Here is a 14,365-nt window from a genome sequence, read left to right as displayed (position 1 = left end):
CCAGTCTGTACAGCGTTACTCAAACCAGAGCTAGTCGGACTTATTCTTCTCGATATCTCCGGATTCCTACCGCAAGCTCTGAACCTATTTTTTATTTATTTTTAAAACATTTTTATTATGATTTTTAAATATTTTTTTCCCACCTGGAATTATAGCAGCTAACGACCCCTGAACGCACAGCCGCTAATCTGCGGCCTGCTAGCTATCTTAAGCATATTGGACTGTTGACTTAAGAGGCCCTTCGGACATATTTCTTCGGCCACTATACATATTTTGCCAATTGGCCTGGTTTACCACACGGCCCTGCTGATCCGTCCGCTGATGTAACTGCACGAGGGGGGCACAACAGACTTCCCTCCGTCGCGTCATCCCTCTAAGGCCTTTCTGTTAGCCTGCTAGCCCCGTGCCGCTAGCTGCTTGAAGCCACGCATTGGACTTGTATGATCACCCGGCTACGCATGCCTTTCCCTAACGTCACCATGCCGTGTCGATTGCTGTTCTGGTTTGTAACTATTGTTTTATTTCACTGTAGAGCCTCTAGCACTGCTCAACACGCCTCGGCTAACAATTTAGTTCCACCCCCACACACGCAGTGACATCACCTGGTTTAAATGCTATTTCTAGAGACAATACCTCTTTCATTACCACTATATGCACAGGTTTACCCCCACTGTATTCACATCCTACTATACCTTTATCTGTACATTATGCCTTGAATATATTCTACCTTGCCCAGAAATCTTCTCCTTTTACTCTCTGTTCTGAATGTACTAGGCGTCCAGTTCTGTTAGCCTTTAGCCGTACCCTTATTCTACTCCTCCTCTGTTCCTCCGGTGATGTAGAGGTTAATCCAGGCCCTGCAGTGTCTACCTCCACTCCCATCCCCCAGGCTCTCTCATTTGTTGACTTCTGCAACTGTAAAAGCCTTGGTTTCAAGCATGTTAACATTAGAAGCCTCCTCCCCAAGTTTTGTTTTATTCACTGCCCTAGCACACTCCACCAATCTGGATGTCCTAGCCGTGTCTGAATGCTGGCTTAGGAAGACCACCAAAAACCTTGAAATTTCCATTCCTAACTATAACATTTTCCGACAAGATAGAACTGCCAAAGGGGGCAGTGTTGCAATTTACTGCAAAGATAACCTGCAGAGTTCTGTCTTACTTGAGCTTCTACTTCTAAAAATGAACCTTTCCAGAAACAAGTCTCTCACCGTTGCCGCTTGCTATAGACCACCCTCTGCCCCCAGCTGTGCCCTCGACATCATATGTGATTTGATTGCCCCCCATCTATCTTCTGAGCTCGTGCTGCTAGGTGACCTAAACTGTGACATGCTTAACACCCCGGCCATCCTACAATCTAAGCTTGATGCCCTCAATCTCACACAATTTATCAATGAACCTACCAGATATAACCCCAAATCCGTAAACACGGGCACCCTCATAATATCATCATAACTAACTCACCCTCCAAATACACATCTGCTGTTTTCAACCAAGATCTCAGCGATCACTGCCTCATTGCCTGCATCCGTAATGGGTCTGCGAGCAAACGACCACCCCTCATCACTGTCAAATGCTGCCTAAAACACTTCTGCGAGCAAGCCTTTCTAATCGACCTGGCCGAGGTATCCTGGAAGGACATTGACCTCATCCCGACAGTAGAGGATGCCTGGTTATTCTTTAAAAGTGCCTTCCTCACCATCTTAAATAGGCATGCCCCATTCAAAAAATGTAGAACCAGGAATAGATATAGCCCTTGGTTCACTCCAGACCTGTCTGCCCTTGACCAGCACAAAAACATCCTGTGGCGTTCTGCATTAGCATCGAATAGCCCCCGTGATATGCAACTTTTCAGGGAAGTTAGGAACCAATATACACAGGCAGTTAGGAAAGCTAAGGCTAACTGTTTTAAACAGAAATTTGCATCCTGCAGTACAAACTCAAAAAAGTTCTGGGACACGGTAAAGTCCATGGAGAATAAGAGCACCTCATCCCAGCTACCCACTGCTCTGAGGCTAGGAAACACTGTTACAACCGACAAATCCACTATAATTGAGAATTTCAATAAGCATTTCTCTACGGCTGGCCATGCTTTCCACCTGGCTACCCCTACCCCGGTCAACTGGCCGGCACCCTCCACAGCAACCCGCCCAAGCCCCCACCATTTCTCCTTCACCCATATCCAGATAGCTGATGTTCTGAAACAGCTGCAAAATCTGGACCCCTACAAATCAGCAGGGCTAGACAATCTGGACCCTCTCTTTCTTGAATTATCTGCCAAAATTGTTGCAATCCCTATTACTAGCCTGTTCGACCTCTCTTTTGTATCGTCTGAGATTCCCAAAGATTGGAAAGCTGCCGCAGTCATCCCCCTTTTCAAAGGGGAAGACACTCTAGACCCAAACTGCTACAGACCTATATCTATCCTACCCTGCATCTCTAAGGTCTTCGAAAGCCAAGTTAACAAACAGATTACTGACCATTTTGAATCACATCGTCCCTTCTTCGCTATGCAATGTGGTTTCCGAGCTGGTCATGGGTGCACCTCAGCCACGCTCAAGGTCCTTAACGATATCATAACCACCATCGATAAGAGACATTACTGTGCAGCTGTATTCATCAACCTGGCCAAGGCGTTCGACTCTGTCAATCACCACATTCTTATTGGCAGACTCAACAGCCTTGGTTTCTCAAATGATTGCCTCGCCTGGTTCACCAACTACCACTCTGATAGAGCTCAGTGTGTCAAATCGGAGGGCCTGTTGTCCGGACCTCTTGCAGTCTCTATGGGGGTGCCACAGGGTTCAATTCTCGGGCCGACTCTCTTCTATGTATACATCAATGATGTCGCTCTTGCCGCTGGCGATACTCTAATCCACCTCTACGCAGATGACACCATTCTGTGTACTTCTGGCCCTTCTTTGGACACTGTGTTAACTAACCTCCAGACGAGCTTCAATGCCATACAACTCTCCTTCCGTCACCTCCAACTGCTCTTAAATGCAAATAAAACTAAATGCATGCTATTCAACCGATCATTGCCCGCACCTGCCCGCCCATCCAGCATCACTACTCTGGACGGCTCTGACTTAGAATAGGTGGATAACTACAAATACCTAGGTGTCTGGCTAGACTGTAAACTCTCCTTCCAGACTCACATTAAGCATCTCCAATCCAAAATGAAATCTAGAATCGGCTTCCTATTTCGCAAAAAGCTTCCTTCACTCATGCTGCCAAACATACCCTCGTAAAACTGACCATCCTACCGATCCTTGACTTCGGCGATGTCATCTATAAAAAAGCCTCCAACACTCTACTCAGCAAACTGGATGTAGTCTATCACAGTGTCATCCGTTTTGTCACCAAAGCCCCATATAGTACCCACCACAGTGACTTGTACACTCTCGTTGGCTGGCCCTCGCTTCCTACTCGTCGCCAAACCCACTGGCTACAGGTTATCTACAAGTCTCTGCTAGGTAAAGCCCCGCCCTATCTCAGCTCGCTGGTCACCATAGCAGCACCCACTCGTAGCACACGTTCCAGCAGGTATATCTCACTGGTCACCCCCAAAGCCAATTCCTCCTTTGGTCGCCTTTCCTTCTAGTTATCTGCTGCCACTGACTGGAACGAACTGCAAAAATCACTGAAGCTGGAGATTCCCATCTCCCTCACTAGCTTTAAGAACCAGCTGTCAGAGCAGCTCACAGATCACTGCACCTGTACATAGCCCATCTGTATACAGCCCATCTATCTACCTCATTCCCATACTGTATTTATTTATTTTGCTCCTTTTGCACCACAGTATTTCTACTTGCACATCCATCTTTTGCACATCTACCATTCCAGTGTTTAATTGCCATATTGTAATTAGTTTGCCACCATGGCCTATTTATTGCCTTAACTCCCTTATTTGACCTTATTTGCACTCACTGTATATAGACTTTGTTTTCTTTTTTCTACTCTATTATTGACTGTATGTTTTGTTCATTCCATGTGTAACTCTGTGTTGTTGTATGTGTCGAACTGCTATGCTTTATCTTGGCCAGGTCGCAGTTGCAAATGAGAACTTGTTCTCAACTAGCTTACCTGGTTAAATAAAGGTGAAATGAATAAATAAATACAATAAAATAATTTTCAATAGCATTGTTTTTACAGAGCTTTCTGGTACTTGTACAGTCAGCTTACATCGTTTTTGGTTTTATTGGCTCCTGAACATTTTGTTACATTTGTTCTGCTTTCTTCCACCGCCAAAATGTCTCTGTTGCATAGACAATGTCTCTGTGTCTGTGCAGGGTCAATTGTTCTCCATCGAGTGGAACCTCCAGTCCCTTCTGTCCATCTCAGGACAGGTCTCCAATGGTCTCCTCTCATGCCAACGTGAGTCGCAAAACCTAACGTCCCTTCTCATCCTACATTGTCTTTAGGGCCCTGAATGGAACTTTGTATCAAAAAATCTATAGAGCAAAGATGTTCTGTATTATTATGTACCCACTTGTCCTCTTGCAGATGCCAAATGAGGAGGTGACCTACTCCGATACAGTGAGCAAGTCTGGATCAGAGTCTGCTTCAAAGGGGGCCACATACGCTGGCAGCAACACACATATGGACACAGGTAGTTACCATTCAAAATCCTATACAATGTCATTTTTTATTAAAAACATTTATTTCGCCTTTATTTAACCAGGTAGGCCAGTTGAGAACAAGTTCTCATTTACAACTGCGACCTGGCCAATATAAAGCAAAGAAGTGCAACACAAACAACACAGAGTTACACACGGGATAAACAAATGTACAGTCAATAACACAATAGAAAAATCTATATACACTGTGTGCAAATGTAGTAATACTAGGGAGGTAAGGCAATAAATAGGCCATAGTGGTGAAATAATAATAATTACAATTTAGCAATTAAACACTGGAGTGATAGTGCAGAATATGAATGTGCAAGTAGAGATCCTGGGGTGCAAAGGAGCAAAAAAATGAATAACAATATGGGGATGAGGTAGTTGGGTGGGCTATTTACAGATGGGCTGTGTACAGGTGCAGTGATCGGTAAGATGCTCTGACAGCTGATGCTTAAAGTTAGTGAGGGAGATATAGACTCTAGCTTCAGTGATTTTTGCAATTCATTCCAGTCATTGGCAGCAGAGAACTGGAAGGAAAGGCAGCCAAAGGAGGAGTTGGCTTTGTGGAGGACCAGTGAAAAATACTTGCTGGAGCGCGTGCTACGGGTGGGTGCTGCTATGGTGACCAGTGAGCTGAGATAAGGCGGGCTTTACCTAGCAAAAACTTATAGATGACCTGGATCCAGTCGGTTTGGCGACGAATATGAAGTGAGGGCCAGCCAACGAGAACATACAGGTCGCAGTGGTGGGTAGTATATGGGGCTTTGGTGACAAAACGGATGGCACTATGATAGACTACATCCAATTTGCTGAGTAGAGTGTTGGAGGCTATTTTGTAAATGACATCGCCGAAGTCAAGGATATGTAGGATAGTCAGTTTTACGAGGGTATGTTTGGCAGCATGAGTGAAGGATGCTTTGTTACGAAATAGGAAGCTGATTCTAGATTTAATTTTGGATTGGAGATGCTTAATGTGAGTCTGGAAGGAGAGTTTACAGTCTAACATTGATCAGTGATCGGTTGAAGAGCATACATGTAGTTTTGCTTGCATTTTAGAGCAGTTGGAGTCCATGGAAGGAGTGTTGTATGGCATTGAAGCTCATCTGGAGGTTTGTTAAGACAGTGTCCAAAGAAGGGCCAGAAGTATACAGAATGGTGTCGTCTGCATAGAGGTGGATCAGCGAATCACCAGCAGCAAGAGCGACATCATTGATGAATACAGAGAAAAGAGTCGGGCCTAGAATTGAAACCTATGGCACTCCCATAGAGACTGCCAGAGGTCCGGACAACAGGCCCTCCGATTGCATGACACAAGTCATTTTTCCAACAATTGTTTACAGACGGATTATTTCACTTATAATTCACTGTATCACAATTAAAGTGGGTCAGAAGTTTACATACACCAAGTTCACTGTGCCTTTAAACAGCTTGGAAAATTCCAGAAAATTATGGCTTTAGAAACTTCTTATATGCTAATTGACATCATTTGAGTCAATTGGAGGTGGACCTGTGGATGTATTTCAAGGCCTATCTTCAAACTCAGTGCCTCTTTGCTTGACATCATGGGAAAATCTAAAGAAATCAGCCAAGACCTCCGAAAAAAATGATGGACCTCCACAAGTCTGGTTCATCCTTGGGAGCAATTTCCAAAGGCCTGAAGGAACCACGTTCATCTGTACAGACAATAGTACGCAAGTATAAACACCATGGGACCACGCAGCCGAATGTACTTTGGTACGAAAAGTGCAAATCAATCCCAGAACATCAGCAAAAGACCTTGTGAAGATGCTGGAGGAAATAATCTATATCCACAGTAAAACGAGTCCTATATCGACATAACCTGAAAGGCCGCTCAGCAAGGAAGAAGCCACTGCTCCAAAATCGCCATAAAAAAGCCAGACTACGGTTTGCAACTGCACATGGGGAAAAAGATCATACTTTTTGGAGAAATGTTCTCTGGTCTGATGAAACAAAAATATAACTGTTTGGCCATAATGACTGTCGTTATGTTTGGAGGAAAAAGGGGGAGGCTTGCAAGCCGAAGAACACCACCCCAACTGTGAAACACGGGGTGGCAGCATCATGTTGTGGGGGTGCTTTGCTGCAGGAGGGACTGGTGCACTTCACAAAATAGAGGGCATCCTGAGGAAGGAAAATGATGTGGATATATTGAAGCAACATCTCAAGATATCAGTCTGGAAATTAAAGCTTGGTTGCAAATGGGTTTTCCAAATGGACAATGACCCCAAGCATACTTCCAAAGTTGTGGCAAAATGGCTTAAGGACAACAAAGTCAAGGTATTGGAGTGGTCATCACAAAGCCCTGACCTCAATCCTATAGAAAATGTGTGGGCAGAACTGAAAAAGCGTGTGTAAGCAAGGAGGCCTACAAACCTGACTCAGTTACACCAGCTCTGTCAATCGGAATGGGCCAAAATTCACCCAATTTATTGTGGGAAGCTTGTGGTAGGCTACCTGAAACGTTTGACCAAAGTTAACCAATTTAATGGCAATGCTACCAAATACTAATTGAGTGTATGCAAACTTCTGACACACTGGGAATGTGATGAAAGAAATAAAAGCTGAAAGAAATCATTCTCTCTTCTATTATACTGACGTTTCACATTCTTAAAATGAAGTTGTTATCCTAACTGACCTAAAACAGGGAATATTTACAAGGATTAAATGTCAGGAATTGTGAAAAACTGAGTTGAAATATATTCAAATCAAGTCAAATCAAAGTTTATTTGTCACGTGCACCGAATACAACAGGTGAAATGCTTACTTACAGGCTCTAACCAATGGTGCGGGAAAAAAGGTGTGTGTGTGTAGGTAAGTAAAGAAATAAAACAATAGTAAAAATACATTTGAAAGAGTAGCAAGGCTATATACAGACACCTGTTAGTCAGTCTTATTGAGGTAGTATGTACATGTAGGTATCGTTAAAGTGACTATGCATATATGATGAACAGAGAGTAGCAGAAGCTTAAAAAGAGGGGTTGGCGCGTGGTGGGTGGGACACAATGCAGATAGCCCGGTTAGCCAATGTGCGGGAGTACTGGTTGGTCGGGCCAATTTAGGTAGTATGTACATGAATGTATAGTTTGTCGTGCCCTCTTCACGACTGTCTTGGTGTGTTTGGACCAATCTAGTTTGTTGTTGACACCAAGGAATTTGAGGCTCTCACCCTGCTCCACTACAGCCCTGTCGATGACAATGGGCATGTGCTCGGTGTTCCTTTTCCTGTAATCCACAATCATCTCCTTAGTCTTGGTTACGTTGAGGGATAGGTTGTTATTCTGGCACCACCCGGCCAGGTCTCTGACCTCCCTATAGGCTGTCTCGTCGTTGCCGGTGATCACTGTTGTGTCGTCAGCAAACTTAATGATAGTATTGGAGTTGTGCCTAGCCATGCAGTCGTGGGTGAACAGGGAGTACAGGAGGGGACTGAGCACGCACCCCTGGGGAGCTCCAATGTTGAGGATCAGTGTGGCAGATGTGTTGCTACCTACTATCACCACCTGGGGGGCGGCCTGTCAGGAAGTCCAGGATCCAGTTGCAGAGGGAGGTGTTTAGTCACAGGTTCCTTAGCTTGGTGATGAGCTTTGAGGGCACTATGGTGTTGAACGCTGAGCTGTAGTCAACGGGCAGCATTCTCACATGGGTGTTCCTTTGTCCAGGTGGGAAAGGGCATTGTGGAGTGCAATAGAGATTGCATCATCTGTGGATCTGTTTGCGCAGTATGCAAATTGGAGTGGGTCTAGGGTTTCTGGGATAATGGTGTTGATGTGAGCCATTACCAGCCTTTCAAAGCACTTCATGGCTACGGACGTGAGTGCTACGGGTCTGTAGTCATTTAGGCAGGTTGCCTTTGTGTTCTTGGGCACAGGGACTATGGTGGTCTGTTTGAAGCATGTTGGTATTACAGACTCAATCAGGGACATGTTGAAAATGTCAGTGAAGACACCTGTCAGTTGGTCAGCACATGCCCGGAGCACATGTCCTGTTAATCCGTCTAGCCTCGCAACCTTGTGTATGTTGACCTGTTTAAAGGTCTTACTCACGTCGGCTACGGAAAGCGTGATCACACAGTCGTCCGGAACAGCTGATGCTCTCATGTATGCCTCCGTGTTACTTGCCTCGAAGCGAGCATACAAGTGATTTTGCTCGTCTGGTAGGCTCGTGTCACTGGGCAGCTTGCGGCTGTGCTTCACTTTGTAGTCTGTAATAGTTTGTAAGCCCTGCCACATCCGACGAGCGTCGGAGCTGGTGTAGTATGATTCAATCTTAGCCCTGTATTGACGCTTTGCCTGTTTGATGGTTCGGCGCAGAGCATAGCGGGATTTCTTGTAAGCTTCCGGGTTAGAGTCCCGCACCTTGAAAGCGGCAGCTCTACCCTTTAGCTCAGTACGAATGTTCCCTGTAATCCATGGCTTCTGGTTGGGGTATGTATGTACAGTCACTGTGGGCACGACGTCCTCAATGCACTTTTTGATAAAGCCAGTGACTGATGTGGTGTATTCCTCAATGTCATCGGAAGAATCCCGGAACATGTTCCAGTCTGTGATAGCAAAGCAGTCCTGTAGTTTAGCATCTGCTTCATCTGACCATTTTTTTTATAGACCGTGCTTCCTGCTGGTGCTTCCTGCTTTTAATTTTAGCTTGTAAGCAGGAATCAGGAGGATAGAGTTGTGGTCGGATTTACCAAATGGAAGGTGAGGGAGAGCTTTGTACGCGTCTCTGTGTGTGGAGTACAGGTGATCTAGAATTTGTTTTCCCTCTGGTTGCACATTTAACATGTTGATAGAGATTTGGTAGAACTGATTTAAGTTTCCCTGCATTAAAGTCTCCGGCAACCAGGATCGCCGCCTCTGGGTGAGTGATTTCCTGTTGGCTTATTTCCTTATAGAGCTGACTGAGTGCGGTCTTAGTGCCAGCATCTGTCTGTGGTGGTAAATAAACAGCCACGAAAAGTATAGCTGAGAACTCTCTAGGCAAGTAGTGTGGCCTGCCGGTACAGCGTGTATCCCGCTAGCTGAATATCCATGTCGTCATTCAGCCACGATTCCGTGAAGCATAGGATATTACAGTTTTTGATGTCCCGTTGGTAGGATATTCATGATCGTACCTCGTCTAGTTTGTCCAATGATTGCACATTGGCGAGTAATATTGACGGTAACGGCAGCTTTCCTAGTTGTCTTCTGCGGGTCCGGACGAGGCATCCGGCTCTTCGTCCTCTATGTCTTTTCCTTTTGCGAATAATTGGGATGTCTGCCCTGTGGGGTGTTTGGAGAATATCGTGTGAGTCCCACTTGTTGTTGTTGTTGAAGAAATCTTTGTCTAATCTGAGGTGAGTGATCGCTGTCCTGATATCCAGAAGCTCTTTTCTTCCGTAAGATACGGTTGCAGAAACATTACGTACAAAATCATTTACAAATATCGCGAAAACCCCCATCTCCTCCGGCGCCATTTGGCTTATTTGGCTAAGGTGTATGTAAACTTCCATCTTCAACTGTATGACTAACATAACTTTGTGTATTGGTTGATTTTGATGACAGCCCATTCTCCCCCAGGAGAGAGCTCCCAGATGAACCTGGACAGCATGGTGGGACCAGGCCTCGGTATCCTGAGCAACAACGAGGCTGCCATGGCCGTCATCATGAGCCTGCTGCAGACTGATGCCAACCTGGGGGACGCAGTAGACTTTGACAACATGCACTGGTCTCACTAGCAGAGATTCAAATGCTATGAATTCAGGAGAAGAATTTAGATTCCAATTCAAGATTTGAAAAATGCTATTTATTCCTATCTACATTACTTCATTTATTTATTTAAGCATTTTCAAAGAGGATTTCTACCAATTCCTGAATTGGGATTTCAATTCACTTCCAGAATTGAAATGGAATTGACCCCCAACTCCATCAGTCCTTAACTCTGTAGTTTATGGTTAGACAAACTCCATCCAGGGACTATTTTCATGTGCTCCGCTACCAATGAAACAGATTTATGTGCTTCTGAGGAACTTCTACAGCTCTCTGTTTAAGTTTCAGCAAGAGAAATCCAGCCTGAGCTAAGATCAGCAAACTTTTTGGTGGCTTACACAGCTGGTTCAATTGGTGGGGATTTGTTTGATCAATGTTTCAATGTAACTGAATGTGTACTAAAACCACCCGAGTTTGCCTATATCTGAGGGGTCACAGATCGATACCAGTTCGGTACTCTTGGGGTTCCCGCAGGTGTGAAAGTGATCAACCCAAATTCCAAGGTAGCGGACGGAGGCATAGGTTAATCAATTACAAAGTATATTAACTCTGAACACTGATCACTTGTGTGAATAACTTGAAATGAAACATTACAAACGTGTCTTCACTCAAATTGTCATTGTCTGTTATTACAAAGTGAAATTGTATATTGCTCTTTTTGCTCTTGCGTTGTAGGCTTCTGTGTAGATGAATCAATATTGCTGCCATGTCTATTGTAAAGACAGCGGCATACCTTTTTCTGAAGTCACTCAGAAGTAGAGCTGCTTCTTTTGAAATGTTTTCATTTACACTGAAACAGAACACCCTGAAGATGCACCTGCAGGGATGTGATGGAGGCTAAACGCTCAGAAACACTTTTGTATTTTGTGAAAAGCATTTACACATTTATTATGCAACGTTGGCGTTCTTAGCAATAGCGTGTGCATTGCCTATCCTAGAGGAACACAATGGAAATAAGCTCTCAGGCTTTATTATGTTTTGTCCTCAATGGTTTTAAGTATCTGGTCTTCAACTTTTTAATGATCAAATAAAATACTCACTGCCCGTCACCACAACCAGCGTTCAGCGCTTCCTCACTATAATTCTTTACCACTACATCCCTGTTCATCGGAGCTTATACAAACACATCCTAGTTTGTTTGAAATGTGTAGGTGTGAAACAATCCAGTCAAGGAAAACAATGCTTGCAAACAACCTCGCTTCAGCAAACTATTGTGAAAGCCTCTTTAGTCCCAGAACCAATCTCAATACCGTGTCTGCTTTTACTATGAACAGAGCATTACTTTCTGTGTGAAGTTTGCACATCTTCCAAATACTTAAAATCCAAGTGCATGAAAAGTCTCTGTTGCTGGGATCCAATCTAAATGCAGTGTACATTTTGATCTGCAATTGTGATTGCCACTTGAGGGACAAAAAGGAAAAATATCAGTGAATCCATAAAGACTTGAATTCCAATGATGTGTGCACTCCTGCAGTGTTGATTTTTGTTGAACTTTTTGGGTGAGGGAAGATCATGGCTTCATGTGCAAAGAATCAATTAATCTGGCACAGAAAAGCCAATTAATTGGCTGCATGTCAAACTTTGATATTCTTTAGCTCTGACCAATGTATCCACGCAATGCAATTAAACATTAAAAACAAATCTGAACCCATTAACAAAGTTTAATATGAAATGTTTTTATCTTGAAAGTTTGTAAATGTCATTTATAGGCATGACTTAAGTATAGAAAATCTGAAAACAGCATTTCAACTCAGATGAAATATAAAAAAATATGTATGTGAATGCAATGGTGTTAGAGGAATTCTAAATTCCTATATGTTTTGTAGCCAAAACCAAATTCACACTCTTTCATAATGAGTTGTAAATGTATAATTTGCATGAAATAGAAAGGGACCAGTCTTAAAAACAAGTTCAGCATTTATTCTTGATGAGTACTGACCCAAAATACAAAGAACATTACATTTTAAAGAGAAGATCAAAATGACGTCATCAGTTCTCACACTTTCTCTGATCCACACAATAGCGCAGTGTCTTCAGGTCTGGAGATTGTCTTCTACTCCCCTCATAAAACAAACATTCCAATCTGTCTAAAATATATACTCTTCTCCACTAATGGAACATCAAAGAACATTTTTATCTGTCTAAAGAGATATACTCTCCTTCTCCCTTAAACCCGCAAGGTACAGACAATTCATTCGTTTTAACTACATTTTCAGTCCTAGTTTAACTAAAAACTCATACATTTCATACCACAACATAATAGTATTAAAATAAATGGTTCTAATTTAAATGTATACATAATTAATCATTTCAACTATAATTTCCTCCAACAAATAGTTATCAAGAGTAATTGTCGCTAGGAGTACTATGGTCCTTACACTACCCTCTTCCTTTAGAAAGTGAGTCCCTCTGCTTAAGTCCCTTGTGCTCGTACTGATGGGAAATCATTTTTATGACCTCTCAGCAGCGCTATCCCACTTCTGGCACCCAATGTAGTTAATTCAGGGGGTACCGACCAAGATTTGATCCCGGTCCCTGTGACAGTCAGTTCAACACCTTAGCCAATACTGTATGTGTGTGCCACCTAAATTATGTCTTCCATAGAGATGCATATGTGTTGACTTAACAGACAATTTAAAAATAATTGGCTCAGTTGGTAGAGCATGGTGCTTGCAACACCAGGATTGTGGGTTTGATTCCCGGGGCCACCCATACCTAAAACATATGCAAGACTAAGACGCTTTGGATAAAAGTGTTTGCTAAATGGCATATATTATATTACTTTTGACCAGTCAGAGGTGTGAGGCAGGTATTTCCTTAACTAAATCAGAGGGCAATTTCCATGGTCCAATTAGAGTGGAATTTTTGCATTATTATTTGGCTTAATTTACGGTAAGCTATTTCCTTGTTCGAGTAACACAGCATTTCTCTTAGTGTCATAGTCTCTGAGCACAGTTGAGGCTGTATCTCGCTAAAAGAGGTTAGCATTCCCACTTCCTGTTTTTAGGATCCTATTAAATCAGATGTAGTTGCTGAACCAGGCAATGTGGGGTGGCCAATCGATTTGCATTGTGACAAAGCAAAATGGCGGACGGAAGACAGGGTGGTGCGGCTTCTCATTCGAATGCTGTAATTTTATCTAAACCATCAGGTGTAGCCGATCCCAGCTAAGTAACTCATGCAAAGAGTTAAAGCGCAATTATGTGTTTTATCTCCAGTACTCTGCCATGATTGTCAGTTATGTAGCTGCTCTACTGATAATCTCAGTGCGTCCTTGCTGGGATGACACAATCAGTCTACTACAGGAGAATATCAACACCAAACACATTGGTTCACCGTTCCACGGGAGCGGACAGTACACCGCATACCATAATGTTCTGAATAATGGCCAAGTCTACCTCGCTCCTTATTCTACTGAACCGCTTAGGCGTAACAAACACAAGTCCAACATTTATCGGAAACTGTTAAACTACCTGTTCACTACCCTCCTGCTCTCCGGGGATGTACAACTCAATCCTGGGCCCAATATCACCGAGCCAGTGATGCGCACCGGAGTGGAGAGCGGTGGATGGCCTCGTCCACTGGTCGTCGCAGCTGTGGAGGTGGGTGAGTGCTATGGTCCTATGGTTTCTCTCGGCTCACCCGGCTCCAGGATAGATTTTGACTCTTCAAACATACCTGAGTCGCTATATGCGATCCCTGACTCTGCTTCTGGTACGCAAGCTATTTTAATTAGTTCCCCGCATCCAGTGCAGGCGGGGGGATTGTTAATTGCGCTACAGAACTGCCCCTAATCAAAACAAAACAAAACGGCCTAAACCCAGCCGTCAGAAAACACAGAAAATTTAACTTTTTTCAATGTGTCAATCACTCTCGAGTCATCTGGGACCCACGAGCTAAGCCCAAGGGACTACTAGGGGGGCACTTGAACATTCGTAGTGTCATTCCAAAAAGTGATCAAATTCAACATCTACTCACA

General features: G+C 43.7%; 1 protein-coding gene across 11 annotated transcripts in view; it reads left to right on the top strand.

The window, feature by feature from the left end:
• The window catches only part of LOC115107114 (basic helix-loop-helix ARNT-like protein 2), a 30,517-nt gene extending 19,076 nt beyond the window's left edge, over positions 1-11,441 (top strand). For 8 of the 11 annotated variants that reach the window (XM_029630520.2, XM_029630514.2, XM_029630518.2 and 5 more), the window contains 3 exons: positions 4,292-4,376; positions 4,506-4,611; positions 10,183-11,441. In XM_029630520.2, the coding sequence (XP_029486380.2) occupies positions 4,292-4,376; positions 4,506-4,611; positions 10,183-10,355 (364 nt within the window). In that variant the 3' untranslated portion in view covers positions 10,356-11,441. The remainder of the gene's footprint in view (positions 1-4,291; positions 4,377-4,505; positions 4,612-10,182) is intronic. The other 3 variants (XM_029630515.2, XM_065008354.1, XM_065008353.1) reach the window with 2 other exon arrangements.
• Positions 11,442-14,365: the final 2,924 nt, after the last annotated feature.

The sequence above is a fragment of the Oncorhynchus nerka genome, linkage group LG23, assembly GCF_034236695.1.
Source record: "Oncorhynchus nerka isolate Pitt River linkage group LG23, Oner_Uvic_2.0, whole genome shotgun sequence".
Lineage (NCBI taxonomy): Eukaryota > Metazoa > Chordata > Actinopteri > Salmoniformes > Salmonidae > Oncorhynchus > Oncorhynchus nerka.
Note: the sequence above shows the minus strand (reverse complement) of the source record. Positions and strands in the feature narration are given on the sequence as shown.